The 24,137-nt window shown below is 41.0% G+C and overlaps 1 protein-coding gene across 6 annotated transcripts in view; it reads right to left on the reverse strand.

The window, feature by feature from the left end:
* The window catches only part of caskin1 (CASK interacting protein 1), a 126,378-nt gene that overhangs the window by 51,644 nt on the left and 50,597 nt on the right, over positions 1 to 24,137 (reverse strand). For all 6 annotated transcript variants that reach the window (XM_087837348.1, XM_087837347.1, XM_087837345.1 and 3 more), the window contains exon 2: positions 10,750 to 10,801. In XM_087837348.1, the coding sequence (XP_087693474.1) occupies positions 10,750 to 10,801 (52 nt within the window). The remainder of the gene's footprint in view (positions 1 to 10,749; positions 10,802 to 24,137) is intronic.

The following is a 24,137-nucleotide window of genomic DNA, read 5'->3' on the forward strand; positions in this document are numbered from 1 at the left end:
TTCTGTACATAATACTGCCTTCATTTATTTATGCTTTTTATTCTTTTAGTTTAGTTATTTATTGCATTTATTGTTTGTGTGTTGTCCTCAAAGTAAGAACGTCATTGCTCAGCATATACGCAGATAGTGGCTGTTTTAATACTCTGATTACTTCATTTTCAGCTCCTGAAGATTCACAAATAACCAGCAGCAGCTACAATAACGAGCCACTGGGCAACAAGCTGCTTCTATAACAGCTCCTCTGCCTTCTGTGGGCAATGAAATTGTTATTGTCATAATTACAAGGAGTGAGAAGAATCCAGTGGACCTGTGCTGGTGTGGGCCTCTGTGGGTTATTAATATTGCAGCAGGCTTAGCTGACAGATGACAGTCACACACACACACTGGTTAGGTCACAACCCAGTTAAAAGTAGGGGAGAAAAACGTGTGGCTGCTTCCCAATGTGGTACAGTTCACCACGGACCTGACCTGAAAACAGAGCTGCTCTTCTCTAAATAACCAGTCCTGTACAAATAAACTCTGTTTGCTCGAGTCCTTAGTTTGTGTGTACGTCCAGCTTCACGTCATCAAACAAGCTCGACATGTTAAACCTTTTGTTTTACCTTTATTCATTTAATTACCTTCGAGCTCATGTAAAGAGAAATTATTAGCTCTTGTTGTGTCGTGGTCCAGGCTTGGAAAAAATTGAAAAATTGAAAATCGTTTTTGTTTTTTTAACATATATTTCTAGTTAGAGAAATTTAAGAGGCTTATCCCTCAAAACTGTAAATACAAAAAAGTTGCACAAAATAGTTTCCCACCACAGGAAATTTACTTTGAGTGTCTTCATAGTTTTATTTTTGAAATACACCAATTTTTATACACTGCAGGAAAAACGAAAATAAATATTATAATGCAAATTTGCAAAAAAGCAGCATATGCATCAAAATAAACTATTTCCAGCAGTGCAATATGAGTCCTAAGCATCCCAGAAACCACACAGAAAGTCACAAAGTCAAACATAACTTTTAAAAACACCAGTATAGGCTCATGAGGCCCGGATGGTAAAAAACTACATTTCCGCGAAAATGACGTCACTTCCGGTTTCGGGCAGGTCATGGCGGACATGCGATAGTTCGCGCTGATGGACGTAGGAAGTGTTACAAACAGCTGATCGGATCAGCAAAACGTGTTTCTGGAATATTATGTTTTTGTTGCTGCAAGTGCTTTTTATGCAGTTTTTGCAAAACTATATGTGGAAGGAAACTGTGACCGAGGACAAGCTGATGGCATAAGATGTAAGTACAACTCCTCCGGTTTCATATGCAAAAAAATTATTGTGCTAGCTCACGTGGTTGCAGAGCTACCGGGATTTAAAAATAGTTACGCAAAACGGAGCGTGCTGCTCTGACAGGTTTTAAAGGGTTAAGGACCAGCTCGAGCCGCCATTCTTCACCTGTGTCTTCTGTGACCCACGGCCCAGCTTCTCCACCTCACCTGGCTGCTCGCTCTAGATATCCTGCAAACCTACCCAACCCAATTCTCCTCTTTTATCAGTGGAACCAGCCCCTGTGACACTGAGTCCATGTGATTACCTGTTAACCACGTCTCAGATGTTTAACCTGACTTTGACAACAAAGGTGAAAATGAAATAAAGGAGAAGCTTGCCTAACATGTGGGTTACAGTTGCTCCAAGACAGTAACAGATTAAACTAATTAAATAATACAATATATACCAGTTTACAAAGTTAAGAAGTAGCACTAATATATACAAATCAGTTATAAATATCAAGAGTATTACACAAGTGAAATCAACATGATTGACATTTAATTCTAACCTGTGAAACATTGTCTTTTGTTAACTGCGTTGAAGCTTTAAATATGCCAAAGAGTTTGACACGTATAAAATAGTATTTTTGCACCAAAGGTGCCACCTCCACCTGCCGGTGGAGCATACTGTGCTCGTCCTTCCATATAAAATGATTTAACCTCTTTTTGGTTAAATCATTTGTATTGATTTGACTTGTTCCAGCTCCAAGTAAATAAAGCCAATTCATCGTAGCGTTTTTAGGCTATATCTTTAAGTAGCATGTTCAGTGTGTTTACTTCCAGAAAAGCCTCTGTGATGCTTTCCAACAGCAAACCTCTGCGCGTGCACAAACACACCCACTACAGTGAATACATAATGGCAGCGGTGCTCTTCTGTAATGTCCTCTCATGTCTCAGTGGACATCTCCTTGTCAGGCTTTATAAAGAGGAATCATCCTCGGTAAGTGGTTTGTTGTTGTCAGGTCACTTGTGTCAGTCGTACACATGTGAAAAGCCTTTGCTCTAATTTCTCATTTCCTCCGTTTTCGAAATATCTAAAAATAACCAAACCAGTGACGAGCACCACAGTGCAACACCAGCCTCCATTTTCACTCTGGAAACGTTGTTTTGCACACATGCACTGACGATGAAAGTTGCCAGCTATGACACGAGCTTCTTCTTTCTTCTTTTGCAGTTCATTAGGAGTCTTCGAGCCACTGCCAAGAGGAGTAAATGAACCTAAAGTGAATCAGTTTATGCAGACTCATTACGTGCAATATTTATCCTGACCCATGCATTTCTCTCAGAAACAATATTCATGAGTTATTTGTGCCTCATAGCAGCCGTGTTAGCATCACCCGTACTCATTACTGTGAGAGGAATTAGGGGGCAAACAGGCAATAACAGTAAACACACTAATTAGATTAAACTGTTTAGTTTCCCTCAGAGTGGAAACGCTGCTCTGCGAGGATTACTCTTCATCTTTATCTTTGCAGAGGCCACTTTGTTTCGCACGCTTCGCAGTCTTTTTTAGCTCAGTTTAAATCATCCTCGCCAGGGCTGAAGCTGGCATGAGTCGAGCTCCGAGGAATTTGCATTTCTATCTTCTCTTGTTTCCTGCTGCATTAAGTAGACAATCATGGATGAAGTGACAGTGAGTGAGCCAGACTGACGGAGAAAAGACGGACCACCGTGGAAGGAGAAGCAAAAGACAAGCGCACTCAGGATTCGTGAACTCCTGGTACAAATGCTGATATTTATACTTGCATTAATGAAAGTTCACTCATGCATTTACATTTTTGTCCACTTTGTCTTTTGAGCTAAACTGTTTAATTTCTTTTTCTTTCACAGTAGTACATGCTGATGAATTTAATTTCACTAAGTACCAGTTTTCAGAGCAGCGTGTCGTGTACATCAATTAAAACAAGTACAGCGAAGTCAAAGCGATTCTGTTACAGCATCAAAAATGAGCTGGGTTATAGTTGCAATGTGCAAACGATTCCAGCCCAGAACTAATCTAGAGGAGTGGCACACAAAGAAAAAAATGCCTGGAGATCCACTGTTTAAACCACATGGTTTTGGTATTCAGAAGTTAGCCCCTGCCTCTCTTGTGGGTGGTCTTACTTACTGGTTGGTCAGGCGTTGGAGCCATTTGGGGAAAAATGTAACTACCAGCAAAATTAGGTTGCTGTTGGACTCCAGAGATTCAGGACTCCTACTGCTCCTCTTTCCACAAGGTTAGGGCATGGTGGAAATGGTACAAGAATACAAATACCCAAGAGATCACTTAAATAAGAAGGTAGATTGCTCCACGTACTCTGGATACATGAAGGTTAATTCCCCACTCACCATGCGGACCAGTCTTTGTCGTTCGAGCTCAGGTCGTCGACCAAAGGGCTGGGAGCATGAGGGTCCTGCACCCTTCCAAGGACAGCAAACTTCTGGACTGAGATCTCAGATCTGCTGGAGCCACTTGCCGACGTTGGGGGTCACTGCCCTGAGTGCTCAGATGTTCTCTAGCTAGTTAGCAATCACTAGTTTGTCCACATATATCTGGAAATTTCACAGGATCTTAGCTCGGTCATTCTCCACCACCCTGGGGGCGTCTCCCAGTTTGACCTCGGGACTTCCAGGTTATACTCGGCACAGATGTTTCTGTACGCTATGCCGGCCACTTGGTTATGGCGTTCCATGTATGCCCTGCCTGCTGCCATCTTGCACCCTGCTGTTATGTGCTGGATTGTCTCAGGAGCATCTTTACACAGCCTGCGCTTGCACAGGCAGAACCCAGCCTCTATGGATCTTGTGCTCGGAGCTTGTTCCTCTGCTGCTGTGATTAGTGCTTCTGTGCTGTCTTTCAGTCCAGCCGCTGATATTATTTATCGATATCAGCTGCTATTCCATGCATTTCTTCCATGATGGCTCCCCTTCTTACTCCTCTCTTTCCTCTGGTTTCTGCTGCCTGAAGTATTCACGAGGCACACAATCACTTATGGCCATCTTCCTGATGTACACATGGACCTTTATTGTTTTATGTTGGACAGTGGTCGTGACACTCACCAGTCTTTGGCCTCCTTCCTTCCGCTACAGTCTCAGGATGCTGGACTTGGAATAAAACCCTCCATGCATGGTCAGGTGCTTCCTTGTCTTGATGTCATTGGTCCATCTCCTCCTTTGGCCACCCTTTCATCCCAGCGGGTATCGAACCACCTGCAGGGCATAGGTGCTAATTGTCCTCATCTTGTTCTTCCCATTCAACAGACTCTTCAGGCATTCCCTTACACCCTGTCGGCATTTGGTGGTTGCAGCTTTCCCAGCGGCCTCTTCCTGGTTACCTGCCTGTGGGATTCAAGTGTACTTAGCTATCCTCAATCTCTGCAATGTTGCTTTCTGGTTTTCTCAGCTCTATGAGGAGAGTGTTAATCACAGGGAGTAGGGCTCAATGTAAAAATGTAGTTTCCTGTTTTGGTTTAGGAAGTATTGTTTGATTTAAAAATGACTAAGTGGCTCTCAAATACAGTCCAGAATGATCTAGATCCATGCAAGTGTTCCACCTACTGTCATTTCCACCAAGAGTAACACATGTTGGGATGCACTGAGAGATATAACCTAACTTTAGTTAGCAGTTCATGCATCTGAACAAATGCACATCGAAGACACTCCTGCAGCAGCCTCGCTTCTTAGAAACTGTCCCACTTTTTTTTCTATCAATTTCTTGATTCCCATCAGGGGTCGGCTACGTTTTTTTCTGGTTCTGTTAGCAACACAAGAATTGCTGGATATGATTCATAGGCGAGGGTGCATATTAGAAAGGAGGAATAGAGAGCTAGCATGTGAATGAGGGTGAAGTGAGTCACCGGGAGAATTTAAAGTTGATTTACTGATCGTTTCATGGCCGTCGCATTCTGACGGCCCAATAAGAAGCACTCGCAGCCTCCATTTCCACCTCCGCACAATCCTTTACAACCCTCATTAAACACAACTCAAACACAACTGTCACACAACAAAGAGAGGACATAAAAAGAATATCATAACATCTCTCCTTTGTTGTTTTCTTGGAAGTGTGTTTCAGATGACGCTGTGTTTTTTTTACCATCATTGATGTGAAGTGCAAAAAGGTGCTAGCAGGGGATTTATAGTATGCCGTTTGGGACACTCGTTTGACGAAGTAATTACACTCAAGAAAAGATTTTTCACCCTCACTAAATATGAAGCAATAATTTTGACTAAAATGCAACTGAGATATATAAAAGCAATGGTTTATTTATTCATGCAGCTAATCTTTAAGGAAAATGTGCTTGATTAATATGCATTCAGTTTATAACAAGTAATTTTCATTTAACCATATTCCATTAAATTCAGCATTTTACATTGTACTCATGTAACAAACGTACAGGAGAAAATTTATTGTAATCAAACTAGTTAAAGTCAGTATTTTGTTTCACATAACCAGGCTTGAATGGAAAACTTGAGTATAAGTGATTTTTATTATAAGACAAGTGCACAGATATATCTGCTAAACATGTTGTTTCCTTTTTACTTTTGCATGGTTTTAGTTATTTCACTGCAATGTACATGTCATTGTTGGTCCTTTGGCATGTTTATAAAGGGTGTCGGGTCAAGTCAGCTTTATTTGTATAGCTCAATATGTCAGATCACAGGCTTGCCTCAAGGGGCTGCACAGCCTGAACAGTACGAAACACCCTCTGTCCTATGACTGATCTGGATGAAGAAAAATAGTCCTCTCATAATCTGTTCTGCCTAAGAAGGTCTGGAGAATTTCTTCTAGATGAGTGCCTAAATGCGGTTTGTCTTGCTCCATAGCATTCTTGACACTATCCGGTCGTTAAGTCTGACGTCACTAGCCGTGTCTGGGCCTAAACTCCGCTGCAGGTCCATATATCAAACGATCACTGTGGCATTACTGAGAGTTGAAAAACTGTCTAAAGTCTTTCATCTTTAATAAAATGATCAGCGTTCTGCTCTACCAGGTGTAACAATTGAGTTTAACATCCAGGCATCCATGAAAACAGAATTTATGACATTTAACGGAGTTAGAAGTTAGCAGGAAGTTAGCTCGCTAGCTTCTATCGAAATACAATATAGCATGTCCTGACTGCGGCGGTTTGGAAACAAATTAAAACGTACAGCTCTGTTATCACTTCCAACATAAATGAAGACAGAAAAATAAACAGCAGTGACGTTTGTAGGGTTACTGAAGTTTGGCTAGCTGGTATATAATGATGTGCTACGTGACCGCTAGCGAAACAGCTATGTTAGCATAACATAAACAAGCTAACTTTTTTTCCACTCGATAAAAGTTAACATGAGTGTTCTCGGTGGTTAGCTGACCTTAGTGCAGCATTCGATACTGTTGACCATAATATCCTGTTAGAGCGATTAGAACATGCTGTAGGTATTACAGGTATTGCACTGCAGTGGTTTGTATCATATCTATCTAATAGACTCCAATTTGTGCATGTAAATGGAAAGTCCTCTTCACACACTGAGGTTAATTATGGAGTTCCACAGGGTTCAGTGCTAGGACCAATTCTGTTTACATTATACATGCTTCCCCTAGGCAGCATCATTAGAAGACATAGCATACATTTTCACTGCTATGCAGATGACACCCAGCTCTATCTGTCCATAAAGCCAGATAACACACACCAATTAGTTAAACTGCAGGAATGTCTTAAAGACATAAAGACTTGGATGGCCACTAACTTTCTGCTTCTTAACTCAGATAAAACTGAGGTCATTGTACTCGGCGCTGAAAAGCTTAGAAATATGGTATCTAACCAGATTCTTACTCTGGATGGCATTACCTTGGCCTCCAGTAACACTGTGAGGAACCTTGGAGTCATTTTTGACCAGGATATGTCCTTCAACGCACATATTAAACAAATATGTAAGACTGCGTTCTTCCATTTGCGCAACATCTCTAAAATTAGAAATATCCTGTCTCAGAGTGATGCTGAAAAACTAGTTAATGCATTTATTACTTCCAGGCTTGACTACTGCAATTCATTATTATCAGGATGTCCAAAAAACTCACTGAAAAGCCTTCAGTTAATCCAAAATGCTGCAGCAAGAGTACTGACAGGGACTAGAAAGAGAGAGCATATTTCTCCTGTTTTGGCTTCCCTTCATTGGCTTCCTGTTAAATCCAGAATTGAATTCAAAATCCTGCTCCTCACATACAAGGTCTTAAATAATCAGGCCCCATCTTATCTTAATGACCTTGTAGTACCATATTACCCTATTAGAGCACTTCGCTCCCGCTCTGCAGGCCTACTTGTTGTTCCTAGAGTATTTAAAAGTAGAATGGGAGGGAGAGCCTTCAGTTTTCAGGCCCCTCTTCTGTGGAACCAGCTTCCAGTTTGGATTCGGGAGACAGACACTATCTCTACTTTTAAGATTAGGCTTCAAACTTTCCTTTTTGCTAAAGCATATAGTTAGGGCTGGACCAGGTGACCCTGAATCCTCCCTTAGTTATGCTGCAATAGATGTAGGCTGCCGGGGGATTCCCATGATGCATTGAGTTTTTCCTTTCCAGTCACCTTTCTCACTCACTATGTATTAACAGACCTCTCTGTATTGAATCATATCTGTTATTAATCTCTGTCTCTCTTCCACAGCATGTCTTTTATCCTGTCTTCCTTCTCTCACCCCAACCGGTCGCAGCAGATGGCCGCCCCTCCCTGAGCCTGGTTCTGCCGGAGGTTTCTTCCTGTTAAAAGGGAGTTTTTCCTTCCCACTGTCGCCAAAGTGCTTGCTCATAGGGGGTCATATGATTGTTGGGCTTTTCTCTGTATCTATGAAGCGCCTTGAGGCGACGTTTGTTGTGATTTGGCGCTATATAAATAAAATTGAATTGAATTGAATTGAATTGAATTGGTCAGGAACAAATGTAATTGCATGGCAGGATGCTGTAAAAGGACCAAACTTCAGCCAGGAGAACAACTGAGATAATCCATCCACAATACGAGGTTAGTCATTCATATACTGCTGCATGGGCTGGGCTGTAGCTACATCCTAAGGTTTTAAAAACTGAGCTTAAATGAATGATTAGCGGTAATAAAAGCCGAGAGAGGTCAACAGTGATCACTGACTGTTTTAGGAGCTTTTTGAGATTAAATAGAAGAAAATACAAAACATTAAACATGTTAACAACACAAAAGCCATATGAAACGCAGACTACTTTAGGCCGGGAAGTAGGATTCGCCACGTCATCACTTAACGACCGGATGAAGCGAGAACAGTCTGAAACAGTCTGCTGCAGGGTTTAAGAAGCCTGCAAGAGCCCTAAATTGGTAGCATTTGATGCAGAATCTAAGCCCTCTGCTGTTTACAGGTTACTGCACCATAAATGTGATCCTGTATATCAGCGGTCCCCATACTTTTTTGTGCCACAGGCCGGTTTAATGTCAGACAATATTTCACGGACCGGCCTTTAAGATGTCGCAGAAAAAAAAGATACGACCAAGACAAAAACTGTGGTATATTGTACATATAATAATAAACACGAATCCACGGTGTAATTGTGTAACTTTATTAGCAGCGTCCTCCTGAAATGCGCCAACAACATTGAGAGTAACATCCTCCTCTCTGCCCCTTAATGCTCTCTGGTCGCTATGGTAACACGTAAATATTTCTTTCAAAATAAGACACAACTACAACACAGGATGAAAACCCTGAAAACCATAAATTTCACACCCGAGCCTCAACTCTCGCGGCCCGGTCCCAAATGACTCGCGGCCCGGTACCAGTCCGGGGCCTGGGGACCGCTGCTGTATATGACATCAAGGTATGTAAACCATGGTGGATTTCATATTAAACATGACCATTAAATCAAGGGATCATTGCAGGTACAAATGAGCCAAAAGCTCAGCCCACATCCCCAATACGCTCACCTCAGGCATACAACTCTGGCTGCGAGCACAGAAGCTCCACCCACTATTCAAATTAAAATAAATGTTTTGGTTGCAAGGGACAGCCAATCAGAAGAGAGATAGCTTACAGGGAATGGAACTAAAACTGCATGGTCTCTGAGGGACACCAAGACCTATTGCAAGATACAAAAGGATTATTTCGGACAACTAATCATGCAAAGCTACTCTATTACAGACAAAGATGAAGACGTATGGAGCTGGAGGTTAAAATGTAGCAACTCTGGATTCTTTACCCTTCAACTTCAGAACAATAACAATAACAATAACCCATAATGACAAACTAAAACCATGTTTGTAGAGTTTTACAAATCATATCAGGATGCAAACAGGTACCAGACTTCTCTGTAGACCTCTGGTATTAAACTGTGGTGAGACATAGAGCATAAAATCACACGTTTTATGTGTTCCCAGGAGAACCCTGACTTTTGATTGAAGTGAAATTTTATCAGTTTTATTTATTTAACTTTCAATTTTTAACACATTAAGTTGTCATTACTCTAAAGCACCTTTTACACACTGACGCTAAAACATACTTAAAGATCAAACATGCAATATCAGGTCTATAAAATCAAATGAAAGAAATACCATTAAGTTTATGAAAACGATAAGAAGCATTTTTGAAACTTCACTTCTGTCACATTATGCTGAGCCAGAATCCCAGATACAGCTGCGGGTTCATTTCTCTTTGAAATACTCGCAGGAGAAAAAGCCACAAACCAACCAAGGACAACAGAAAATAAACTGCACGATGAGTTTAGCGTTAACCTTCAGACTGCAATATGATCCATATGTGAAACACGGGGAAAAAACAACAACATCATTGCACTGCATTTCCACTACATTGCGTTAAAGTGATGTAAGTCGTCTCCACAGCCTGTTTAATGACGGCCATATCAACCCCTGACTTTTTCTTTGGCCCTCCTTTCCTCCACCTGTCTGTGTGAGCTGCCACTCACTTTGATTTCTCGCCAGTTGCAGGCTGCAGACAACAAATCACCTGATTTTTCACATTGAGAATCCCTTTTTTATGTCTCTCCAGCCTTTTGTCAAAGAAACAAAAGTCTGTCTCTCCAAATTGTTCCGTTACATAACACACCAGATTGCATGGAAGTGGGCCACAGTTCTGTTTGCAGTTTTCTTTTGCCATCGTCTGGTGGATTTCAAGTGGCGGCTCCCCAATGAGAGCCGACGGGCCCATAGCCGCGTACTGGGCGCACGCGATGCTTTTAATGACAAAATGGGAGCAAAGAGGTGAAAGTGCTTAAATGTAATACCTAATATCATGCCTTTAATACTCTCACGCATAAATAAACACGACATTCTGAGCTGAGTGGTATATGGGCTAATCCCCCAGCTTTTAATACTGTACAGAGAGAAGTAAAAGCACTATGATAATGCTGCTTGGGAATGCTGTTAAGCAGGAGAAAGGAGGGGGGAAGCTGGCCTGGGATGGGTACAGATGGGATGGAGACATGATATATGGAAGAAGAAAAGGAGGGTAACTCACCCATCTGTATCCTGGAAGTTGACATTCACTTTCTTTGCAGACCCGAGGAGCTCTGAAAGACAAAAAAGGGAGCATGAGTGGATTTCTGCAGCCCTCAAATGTGATAGCAAAACCCCATCAGTACCTTGTTATGAGCAATATTTAACGTTTATGATTGCAACAATATCGTGCTCTAGAGGAACCGTACGGTTCATTCATTCCTCAAGCCAGCTGAAACAGCATTTTCCACTTTTCCCTCACTCATTTCCACCAAACGGAAGCAAAGATCTCATTCAGAGTCAAACTGCCATCACATTTCCTCGCCCGCTGTTTGCGTGAAAGAGTGCCATTACTTCGAGTCCCGCCCCCCATGGTGACCGCACCGTACGTGTCTGTCATTCTAAATATTTACGCCATTCAGAGCATGCTCGCTGTGTGTGTGAATTTAGGTAATGTGACAATACGCTTAGATTCAAAACCCACAAAAAAGATGTGAAAATGTTTTCCAGATCAAATCACAATACGAAAGTTATTTTCTCCCAACTTACTGCGAATATAAACATTTACTCTTTGGTCTGTGTGATGTCCAGAAGGGCAGATACCTTAATATCACCCACTAAACATCGGACAACAGCTAGACGTGCAGATTTCATCTATATTGGGTCCATGACCAGTTCTGGATCTATATGACGTCCAAAAGAGGTCCACAACTTGGACGTCCAACCACGACCCAATTTGGACGTCCATATGACATGACATGTCATTAACCTTTGAACTTTGGACTGGGTCATTTGTTTTGGACGTCACATGAACATTATGACAGGTGCAGGGAATTTACATAACTAATAAATGTATTGTTTTTATTTACCAACATCAACATTGTTGTTATCAACATGATACATATGAGTACAGATTATTTTTAAACAAGCACGATTTAACTGCTACTCATTAAAATGTGTTGAAATATTAGAAAAGATGTAAAATAAAAATGGTTAAAGTGTTTCCCTTTAAAATGGGTACAATGTGTTTAATAAGTGTTATAGAGCATTTGCATCAAGTATGGTTCATTTTTCCAAGTATCCTGTTTTATTGTAGCTTTGTAAGTGACTGTGGGTGTGACAGAAGTAGGAAAGTAGGAGACGTTTGTGTGAATGTGTGAACTGGACTATCTGCTCGACAGGCTTTGTTGATATAATCTTGGAGATGTCTGCTTGTCACTCTGCAGACATCCTTCACATGTAACTGTTGATCATGTTTCCAGAGGGTGGAGGACATGTTGGAACCACGGGACTGCAGAATCTAGAGAAGCAGCATAAAAACGACGTCTTAAATGTATAAGACGTCCACGACAACCCCTCCAGTGGACCAAGATTGGACGCCCAAAAATGACATATAAAAGACGTCACTTTGTGCAGTGAGGAACATCTCAGACAGACAGCTTTCATTATAAGCACAGAAGCCCCGCCCACCCACTTTCAAATCCCCTGTTTATAACGAGTAGCCAATGAGAAGAAAGATGCCTTTAAGAGAGGAGGGCCTTAAAAAGCCAAAACAGCTTGTTTCAGACAGAGGATGAACTATAAAGGCTCCCAAGTCCCATTATAAAACAAATAAGGATTATTTTAAATGGTGACTCATGCAAAGCTACTCTCATAGAGTCCAAAAATAAAAATGAGAAGTTGGAAATCAGTAGAACTGGATGTTATGTTCAGCATGAGATGCAGGTTCTGGGCTTCTGACCTTTTTTACATTGCAACACAGCACATTTGAATCCACACGGTGTAGCTGCAGCATGGACTGTGCATTAAATCTGTGCAGGAGATCACCAAGCACGACTTGGAAAAGTGTGCAGCATAGACTGGAATGTCAGACCTCTCCTGCTCATGGCATATAAAGTACAGATAATACTGAGGATATGAACTATACAGCACAGGCTCGGTTATGAATTATTATAATTATGTTCAGGGTTTGTACAAACTGAAGCTAGGATGCTATGCTAGAATTCTTTCTAGTGGAAATTGAGCGGTTTTAAATCTACACTGTTTGTCTTTGCTGCCCCAGACTGACAAAGAGAAAGCTTGAAATAAAATAATAAAATCGCGTTTTAATAGTTTTGCCTCCCTGATGAGCGGAACGACCCTCATGTTGCAGAGACAATGAGGGAGTAGCTTAAACTTGCATTATTTTTAAGGGCCAGCAGGGGGCGACTCCTTGGCTGGCAATAAGTCTTGATATGGTGTGAACTTTGTGGGCCCATTCACTGGTTTCAAGCCACACTGAACAAACCACTGAGTTCATTTTGTGTATTTTTGTCACAATCACAGTCAAAAAAGGGGATAAATCAGGAAATGCTTGGAAGCTTAAAACCTGACAGTCACAAGTTGCTCGCCGAGGAACACACAGTTCCTCTCAGCCGGTTAGTCCATCGCACACTCATCACATCTGGTTTCAAAACACACAACATGAGTCTTCCCAACAGGAGAATTCAAACCAACTATTGTGGCGATGGCACTGTGGCTACGTCCAGATTTAGGTCAAGTTCATTGTAAACACACACAGATACACAATTACTGGCTTGAAATAACAGATGCAGATCCATGCATGCTGTGGCGTAGCTCAGCTGCAGGGGTGCAGCACATGCAGGCACACACACGCACATCCACACACATGCATGCAAGTTTAATGCTGCACTAAATCTACAAGCACAACTGCTACTTTCAACCTCATTATTTTCCATTTTCTGCCCTTTGTTTTTATGTCTCTTATTAGCTGATGGTGCAGAACTGAGGCACAGCAAGGATGAGCTCACACGCTCCCTTCTTTCTCTCTCACATTTTTGCTCTTTCCACAAACACACACGCACACCCCCTCTAGGGTGCAGGAAACAGGACAGTCCCTCTATTGTAGGGGAGACAGCTCCCAGCACCACTGGGGGAGGAACATTGATTTCCTAACAGGCTATTCCTGGCCTCTTAAATGCAGGAATTCAGTTTTTTTTAAAAATACAGGAGCTTTCAAAGGCACAATGTACATCCTGTGTGTGTGTGTGTGTGTGTGTGTGTGTGTGTGTGTGTGTGTGTGTGTGTGTGTGTGTGTGTTTGTGTGGACAATAAAACCTGATATATTTCCGCTAACTTACATAAATACTAAAGTATGGTGAAGTTAAAAAAGTTCAAAGAGGCCAGAGAAAACAAATAAAGCTCACTTTTTTTAAATGTCCCTGATAAACACTGAACAATCGGCTTCTCCCCATAAAAGAACTAAGTCTTTGAGACAGACCAAAGTTATAGGAAAACGCATCTGGATATATCTTGACGCGCGCTCAGTCATCCAGGTCAGGAAAGTTATTCTGTTCATCCGTTTTACATTTTTTAAAACTTTAGTCCAGATGAACAGAATCAACTTTTTGGGGGCTGCTATATACCGTTCTTTCTTATTAGCTGGAGACCCGTTGCCTCAAGCTCTAGTTTCTTTATTACAGCTAGCTTGTCGATTAAGCTAACGTTAGCTCCATAAGCTGTTTAAAAACACAGAATCGGATTTCTTACTTGATGACCGAACAACAATGTGCTGAAACAGCCAGTTGTGAGCATCTTCAGTTGTTGACATTTACATCAACTAGACTCAGGGATGTTGAGGTTACTCTCTACACAAGTAGACTTAAAAAAATTAATTTAAATGGTGAACAAGCCCAAGTGCTCCAAAAGAAAAGACCATGCAATGCTTTTAAAGGGTAAAGGTTCACCTATGAGGCCCCATCAAACAATGAAACCCTGAATACAGGACTGGAAATGATCAGAACACATCTGCTGTCTGTTTATAGTCGTGATTCTATCCATGTTTAACAAAAACAAGTAACTACAGGATTTTAAGGCACAATAGGTAACCGAATTTGCCACATTTTTCACTGGATAAAGAGGAAGACTATGAAACAGAAACACACAAAAACTCTTGGATTTGTTACCAGGCATGTCATACGAGAATGTCATAGTTAGATGAACATGCTAGCATGCTGGGGTTTGGAAAGGTAAAAAAAAAGGAACCACCAAACTCTTAACGCTTGGACTGCCACATGTCTACTGCTTTAACTCATGGATCACGATTTACAGGACTATTAACCCAAAATAGAAGAAATCAAAAGAGCAGTTTTTCTTCAACATGCATGCAAAAAAAAAAAAGAATAAATGTGTTTTTCCGTTTACATCTAAACAAATTGGTTGGCCTGTCTTCTTGCTAGTATGTTGAGCATCAGCAGCAAAATCGTGAGTGAACTGAGACCTTTTGTGTCCAGAATTTGGGCTGAAAATTTGTCATAATGAATATTGGGGGAAAAAGCTCTCTGAAAACAACATTAAAGATCTCCAACAGCATTCAGGAAAGTGACAATGAAAAATAAGTCGGTTCAGCAGAGTCTACACTCATAGCGACACATGATGAGGCATTAATAATTCAGCATTTTTACAGTCAGACTACATAAAGTGCTACTACAGTCAGGTCTACTGTAGTCAAAACAGTTCTGGGAAAGGAGGAGCAACATCCGAGCACAAAACAGAGCAGGTATCAAGGACAAACGATATGACTCAGACAAAAACTGCATGAAAGTTGTCAACCCACCTCTGCCTGGAGGGTTGCAAAGTGGCTTGCAGATGTGCTTGCAGCAAGGCTAAAGCTCTTTAGAGAAAAACATATACAGGTAGGGCTGTTCGATATAACGATATATATCGGATGACGATATAAAAACATCTATCGTTTCATTTTACGCTATCGTTTGTTTCGTGGTGTCGCAAAATAAACTGTTTATGGCAACATTTTTTCATGGTTTTGATGGTTACTGTAGTGGCTATATTCATTTCTTAAAGTTCTCTCTTTCTCTTATATTTAATATAACCACACTACGGACGGACAAGCGCCTGTTTTTATGCATTGTCGTTAGCAACAACAACGACGGTAACAGCATCGCGTTACCGTCATTTCACAATAAAGCTCAAGATCCTGTTGAGACTTTTCAAAATAAACTGAATCACGTGAAAGAGCAGATTATTTACGGATGAGAAGTAAAAAAGAGCCGTCAGGTGCTAAAAAATAAACCTTAGACTCAAACGTTAGAACAGGCTTTTCCCCGCAGCACGCCGTGTAATAAATACTCACAAAGAAAACGGCGGCCGTTACAACTTATGTCTAAAAATGTATCGTTTCATGCATCGGTTAAAACACTCGACTCCAGCTACATGACGCGCAGCTGGAAACACTTCACGCAAGTCGAGCTGCCCGAGATTCACAGAAGTTACAGAAAATGTTACATTTTTGTGATTTATATCGTTATCGGACGATAGATGTCTTATATCAGGATATGAGATTGTGGTCATATCGTACAGCCCTATATTATATAGTATAGCCCTATATATTACGACTACTACTGTCCATGCCTAGTCTGCATGTGTGTGTGTATAATGTGAAGTCACCCAGCCGAAAACAGCTCAGGACTCCACATTCACCGAGCTACCGTTATATAAGATGGACCAACTTTCCGTCATACTTGGAGTGCTGAATACTGCTATTCTAACAAAGCTGCTGCATCTTAGAGATTTGAATATAGTGATCTTTTGAGAGACCAGTCTCACTTTCAAAAGATCATATTTGGAAACTTTGTCAGGATCTTTGGCCGATACCAATATTTGGTGATTTAAAAATCCGATATATCGCCCACTGTGTTTCAGACACACGACACAAACAGATTTCTCTAATGTTTTATGTGAATCTCTTTGCTATGCTTACTGACACACACATGCATTCAAACAAGCTTTATTAATAAGAGCGAACAACATCAGTTTTCCTTCTCAGCAATAGGTGTTTCCTGTATTTTACCAACCTGACCTGCCTGAGGGAAAGACCGCACCTGCAGTGTAAAGCTATGGAATATTAAAGAATACAGCACCACAGAAAATTCTGAGTTTATTCTAGCTTCAGAGGCAAAACTTCTCTGAAACTGCTGGAGGCTGAAAAACTGTGAACTACAATCTGTTATTGCAAAGTCAATTAAAAAGGTTCAAAAAGAGAAAAGACATAAAATACATCTAATATAAAGAAGTGGGTTTAAGAACGGTAAACTGTTTGTTTGTACTTGGATTGTTGAAGCTATTTGTAAGCAAACTGTGGGCCTAACCAGCTTGTGTCAGACAGACTGTGGAGATATCAGTTTGAAAAAAATTAAGCTAACGCGCAAGTGCCAAAAACTGCAATTCCTGGAGTGACCACTGGAGGCTGACTCCAAAAAATGAGTCCGTTGGCTCCCATGTTTAGATGCCCGAATTTATAGCCATACAATTACACTCATAGTCTAACACGAACAATTATTTTTGTATCTATGGAGAGTTTCCCATCTCATACCAAATGTACAGAGGGTTTCATTTAAATACTACTAGGGCACAGCTTGTTGCTCCAATAACTGGTGTTTTTTTCTGTTTAGGGTATTTTAATATAATTATATGACAAATATCTGCCTTAATTTGTGGTACACAGTATCTACGAAGTTTTTGCTTCACTCTTATTGAGTAAAATTGTAGCATTTAATCAGTCTTTTACCTGAAACTTGTAAAACTAGCATCTTTCCATTGCACCAGATAGGTCATCGCTAAAGGTGACCTAGCATGCTGGCACTAGCCGACATCGTAGCACTCTGCCCTGTATCCACATGTACTCGTCTCTGGCTCCAAAAGCCAACGTGACAGGAAACAGTAATATTAGGGAGTATGTGGTCCACAAACCGATGGAGTTTATATACACCGTATGGGATGAACCCAAAGTTAATTTAAAAGCCTTCTACCTCTGCAATCCTTCTCAGGTCCTGATGTTAACTGGGCTGCTTCCCTTTAGCAGGCTTGTGTAGAGGTGAAAGGTCAATGAGAGCTGAAAGGCACTGTGGCTCCTTTAAATTATACATGCTGGCGAGAAGGTGCATGCTCAAAAAGGTTAGATTTATTAATAAGCCTAATATTAAACAGAGTTAATGCAGCTAAAAGAAGAGGCTGTTGTTCTTAGGGAGGATTATTCTCAGTCTGCTGATCCTCTGTTTTCTTGCCTGTGGCCAAAAGGGACCGCTGCGATCATCATGGGAAAGGAAAGCGAACCGTGTCACTGCTTTTCTCTTTATGTGTTCACTTATGTAATATCTGTCCTGGGAAAGACTGTGCCTAGTGTAAAGATTACTTTTAGGCAATGCCATTTATTGTTCTATTACATAAAATAGAAAAGGAAGCTTCACTAGCTCTGCTAACTAGTTGTCTTTAGCTCTTTGTTTCTTCTCTCTGCATATTTCTGTCCCCTTTGAGGATGAAGAGTCGTTCTGTCTCTGAGAGCAGACCTGTTGTCTTGGCCCTGATCGATCTGTCCCACTCCGACTGCTCCCGTCACCTTTTCCTCTTTCCTGCTTTCTTCTCTCACATTCTCCCCCACAGGCTCACCGATGAGAAAGGGAACAGCACTTCTCTGCTGTGTCAGTGAATCGTCGTTCCTCTCTCCATTTTTCAGCTGCAGCATGTAAATTACACTGGCAGATGTTGGAGCACAGTATGCCTTCATGCATTATGAAGGTGGACTCTTTTTCTTTCTTAAACATTTACCCAGAAAAATCAAATCAGGAGCGTTTTATCCTTATCTTTTCGTGTCAGAGTAACTTCCCCTAACTTGTTTAAATGCTAAATTTAACCCATGAAATGTCCCGTATCTGACCTTTGAACTGTTTTGTTCCACAGCTTTCTAAAGGTCCCACCACAGCATGAGCACTGGGCCATCACTGAATCTTTTCTTTTTCAGCCATTCTGCTGTTTCAGCCTCACATCTGACTCCAGAATACTTTGGTTACAGAGGACTTCATGGTCAACCCAACAGCTGGAAATGCCCGGGTCCTATGGCTGCATGAGAAGCTCAAATCATCACCTCTGCATCTTGACTATGCTGGGTTCAGTTTTTGCCAAAGGTGGCGCTGTGCCTCTCTACTCCAGTCTCATCTATCCAAAGGACGTCATTCTGGGAGTCTTGTGATTTGTTCAGATGCACCTTTGCAAACTTAAGTCGTGCTGCTCTCTTTTTTTTTAGAGAGTAAAGACTTTCCTCCCTTCCAAACAAGCCATACTTGTTCAGTCTTCTTCTAATCGTACTGTCATGACCTTTAACATTTAACATGCTAACTGAAGCCTGCAGAGCAGAGATGTCAAACTCATTTTACATTGTGGCCCATATACAGTCTAGTTTGATCTTAACTCAGCTGGATGGTGAGTTCATGTGTACTTCATTCTCCAGACTGTCCTGTAATTATAAAATGTTATATAAATATTATATATATATATATATATATATATATATATATATATATATATATATATATATATGTATATATATAATGTTCAGTTTTTGTTCATTTAAGGTAGGGCTGCCACAAACGATTATTTTGATAGTCAACTAGTCGGCGATTATTTTTACGATTAGTCGACTAATCAGATCATCATCCATTCAACGTAAAACGTACACCTTATTGCACCAGCAGCATCTGCTCTTAATAACTATCATTAGCTTACAGCTTTAAGTGTTTAAGGTATGTGCTAACTAAAAATAAAGTTTTTTATTGGTTATATGGTTTATTAAATTTTAATGAAATTTGCAGATTGTTTCGGTGAAGTTTAATAAACTCCTTGCTATCTAAAATATAACAGGACACCGGAGTAAATTCTCGAGCATCTCACACTTCTGATAATCAGCTGTCTGCTTGATGTTTATTCAGCTGTGTAAAAACTATAACTTTAATCTCAGCCAAACCGATTTACTCAGGAACAAATAAAATACTAAAAAAATCCAAATAACATTTTTAAGTTATCTAAGTGACTTATATATCATGTTTAACCTGAGTAGCGAAAGACGGCGGTGGGTTTGAAAACGATTAGCCGGGAGTCCGGTGTTCTCACGGCTCTAGTTAGCCTAGCCCCCGGCTAGCTATCGAGCTAGTGGGTAACAGACGTCTCCGAAAACGTCGGAGCGCTTTTGAAAATATGTGGTGTCTTGATAAACTGAGCAGATATTTGAGGTTTACACAGCTACATTCTCGCCTGAAAATATGTTAAACGTTTATTTTGTGACCCAGAAAGAATAATAAGAGTAATATTAAAACTAACTAGCTGCCGCCATTGTTGGAAACTGAGCTGGGCTGCGCTATGAATTCTGGGACACAGCTTCTTCTTCTTCGGGGTTTAACGGCAGCTGGCATCCTTGTACATGCAGTGCTGCCATCTTCTGTTTCAGTCCGTTATTACACTCTTAAATCCTACTACTTATTCCTGCGTCTTTTGGGATCTTACAAAGCTTCAAACGACGCGTCGACTATTAAATCAGTCGTCGACGATTTTGATAGTCGACGTAATCGTGACTAGTCGACTAATCGTGGCAGCCCTAATTTAAGGGAAAGCATATCTTGGTATTTTTTAAACTTGTTCTGAGCTGTGCACGGGCTGACTTTGCAACAGCAATAAGTGACAGTAATTATGTTTACCACAATGTGCACAAAAACATAAAGGTTTATGTCTTGTGAAACACCATCATTGATATTTTAAGTTAACACTGTCTTTTCTTAGTGGTACACGTGATGCATTGTTGTGTAGTGATGACGGGCTGATATATTTTTATCTCATTATGTGGAGAGGGAAAGGTCCTTGCACTTTTATGTTCGTATATTTTAGGCTCTTTCTACAAAGTTTTTTTTCTGCAGACTTTTAAGTGCTGTGATTGGATCTGTCTTATCTGAATGTTCCTTTGAGGTCGTGATTAACTTATCCTCTTGGATTTATATGTCCACAGGCTTTTAATCAAATTTCCTAATGCAGCTGTTCATCTTTTCAGACTGATAATGAAAGCTTAGTGCAGCCTGTGGGAAGGATATAGAGTCCTACCGATATCAGATTCTGGTACCAATATTTGTTGATTTAAAAATGCAATATTCCAGTATATTAGCCATTATTTTTATTTTTTATTTTGCCTTCACTTTCTTCCTGTTAAAAGGGAGTTTTGCCTTCTCACGCTTGCCAAGTTCTTGCTCTTAATGCTTCCTGTTATTGTAGACTCTTTACCTACGATATAAAACACCTTGAGCTAACTGTTGTGTGATTTGGCACCATATAAATCAAACTGAACTGAATGATCAAACAGCCTATTTTAAATGTTGATACTAACAGATCAGCAAAAAGCTGATAATATGAATTAGTTAACCTCAACTTCAGGGTTGGGGGAGCTCCAGGCCTCGAGGGCCGGTGTCCTGCAGGTTTTAGATGTCCTTGAGCCAACACAGCTGATTTAAATGGCTAAATGACCTCCTCAACATGTCCTGAAGTTCTCCAGAGGCCTGGTAATGACCTCATCATGTGATTCAGGTGTGTTGACCCAGGGTGAGATCTAAAACCTGCTCTACTTGAATCGCTAATTTAGAATAGTAAAACAGACTGGTTCTTATAGCGCTTTCCTACTATATGTGTAGACTGTATTATCTGACACGCTGGCCATCTTTAATATGAGCGTCCACCTTTATAATGGAGACATGGATAATAGAAACCCTGGAAATTCAACAAGATATAGAAGGCAGTGTTCATGTCTGGTGTGTGTTGCCTGAATCTTTGCCTTGAAGCGAGCTCTCTGCGGCCTCCTGCTTCATTTCATGACATCATAAAAGGGCACGGCCACCCCCATGTCATCAAATAAGGATACAAGCTTTGTACGAGGCATCATATAAGGACAGAAAGGGTAAGAGTGGGATCGCTGCCAACATCATCCTCTGCCTGCCAGATGTACACACAGTAAATCAGCCAACACACACACACACACACACACACACACACACACATATACACACACACACACACACACACACACAGTTCTGCATCATGAACACATGCAGTGAGAGGCAGCTTCGCTTCCAAACAAATTTACAGACATTACAGCAAAACACTGACTCCTCAATATATAACATTTAGCACTAATAATTTACAGTGTAGATATTTCTGTGCGTGTGTGTGTGTGTGTGTGTGTGTGTGTGTGTGTGTGCATGTGTGTGTGTGTGTGTGTGTGTGTGCATGTGTGTGTGTGTGCGCGCATGTGTGTGTGTGTGTGTGTGTGTGCGCGCGCATGTTTCAACACTGCAGGAGCTGTTTGATCCTCATTGACCCTCTTTTTCCTCCCTCCTTATCAACACTTCCTGGTTGGAATTTCCTAAGCAGGTATCGTGCACGCACACACACACACACACACACACACACACACACACACACACACACACACACACACACACACCATCTGCTCTCAGTTCACACACAAACACGCACACACTTCTAAAATCAAGCATGTGGATGTGAAAATGCACATATATACAAAATATTGACATTTTATTTTGCATTTCTACATTTCCTCATTTCCAGTATGATTCAAATGCTTACCACCATAAATAAAGCCGACCGCTGAGCCGACGTGCTGGCCAGCGATGTGTCAAACTCGGTATTTTCAATGTTCATAACACATGCAGTGATACTCAAAAGTGGGCTGATAGATCAAATGTGCAGCGCTGCAGGAACTCAGTGTTCTGCCAGAGAGCAGGTCCAGCCAGTGATGGCGTAACGGCGGGAACTGGAGGTAACTTTGGTGTTAGCTGCACATCTGTTGCTGTTTCCATCCAAGTAACCAACGCTTAGATGGAAACAAGTCATACTGCCCAAAACAAAGAGCTGGGTGGAAGTGCGTGACTTAGGCTTGCTAATTCTCCATCAAACTGTTTAATTAAAATTCATAGCTTAATGTTTATTCCTCTATTAAGTTATTACACCTGAAATCGTCTACTGCTGCTGTTTCACAATAAAAGGATTCAACAGTGCTTTTAATGTGAAGCACTCAAATTTTACCAAGACTGACTTTTACTGAATTGTGACTTTAAAGTTTCTGTTATTCTTACGTTTAAGGTGGAACACATCAGTTTTTACGCCTCCATGTAACACAACCATGGAGTGTTTATTAAAGATAGACATAGCCACCAAAATATAACCCACTGGCTTTGTGTTCTGAAATCACAGCCGCCTTCCTCTTCCCCCTCACAGCTGCCAAGTACTTATTCAAAAGGGGGCATCTTATTCTTTGCATTCCTTTCTAATATTGTAGGGATTAAACCTTTCAAAATAAAGTGCTTTGATGCAACTCTTGCATTGTTGACACTGCATTCAAAGCACAGCCTGCTTTGTCCTCCTCTTTGATTCCCATATAGCTGTTTTGTTTAGTAGGACTCGGAGCTACTAAAAGACATGATTTCATCAAGAAAGTCTTAAGTGACTGAGAGTCATTTTTCTATTGATTCCAAGGTTGTTTTCAATCCAAGGCAGCTGCTCCCTGTTGGCTATTAAAAAGAAGGCATTTCTGCACTGGCTTATGTTTTCAGAGCCAGAGGCTGCTTCTATATTTTATTTACAGCCTGTGCACAGACTACAGTCCATCTCTGATAGAGGCTGCCTTGAAGCCCCTACCTATACTCCAGACAGTTGGTGGCAGGTGCACCTCCACCCAGAGGGTTTTTATCTGAATTTAAATGAGCTGGAGTGTGTTTTAAACACTACGAATAGATGCTGGCATATTTTGACACCATCAGTCTTGGTTTCACACAGAGGCTGTAACATTCAGTGAAAGCTCCAGATGCACTCTTTTAATGTGTAACTCAACTCTATTAACAATTTTAGCAAGTCTAAAGCAATAGTTGTGCATTTTATGCTGCATCTTTTCATTAGTGTTATTATATATGTCCTGCAAACGCACATACACACACAGACACACACACAAAGCCACACTAAATCACGTTACAATTTTGTTGCCTGCCGCAGCAGAACTCTGGGAAAATACTGATTTCATGATGTTGCTGCAACCTCTCATCCTGCAGCCTAACTCTGTTCTATCCTTTCATACACACACACACACACACACACACACACACACACACACACACACACACACACAACCAGGGAGCTCTGGGTTGCATGGAGGCGGTTGCTAGGTAACAAGCATCCTCTGGCTCCTCCTACACATGGAGAAGTGTGCTGCACACACACCCTCAAAAACACAAGGATTCAGACTCACATGCACCCACACAAACACACACACAGTAAAAATCATGACATAATGAGAGTGGTGACAGTGTGACGTCCTTATTTCCACATGAACTGTCCAAAACAGGATCTGCTTCTTCTGCAGAGGAGCCGAGCGAACAATCGAGACACACTCTTCTATTCAGAAACTCAGCTGACACCTGAATCCAGATCAGTTGAGCTCAGCTGCTCAGTTCATTACCACGTTTTTATTCTCATCAATTATCAGCTATAGACTTTCTCTCTGTACCTTCAGCC

Source organism: Neolamprologus brichardi, unplaced genomic scaffold, assembly GCF_056152115.1.
Source record: "Neolamprologus brichardi isolate AB-2024 unplaced genomic scaffold, ASM5615211v1 NODE_ptg000031l+_length_7269946_cov_1, whole genome shotgun sequence".
NCBI lineage: Eukaryota > Metazoa > Chordata > Actinopteri > Cichliformes > Cichlidae > Neolamprologus > Neolamprologus brichardi.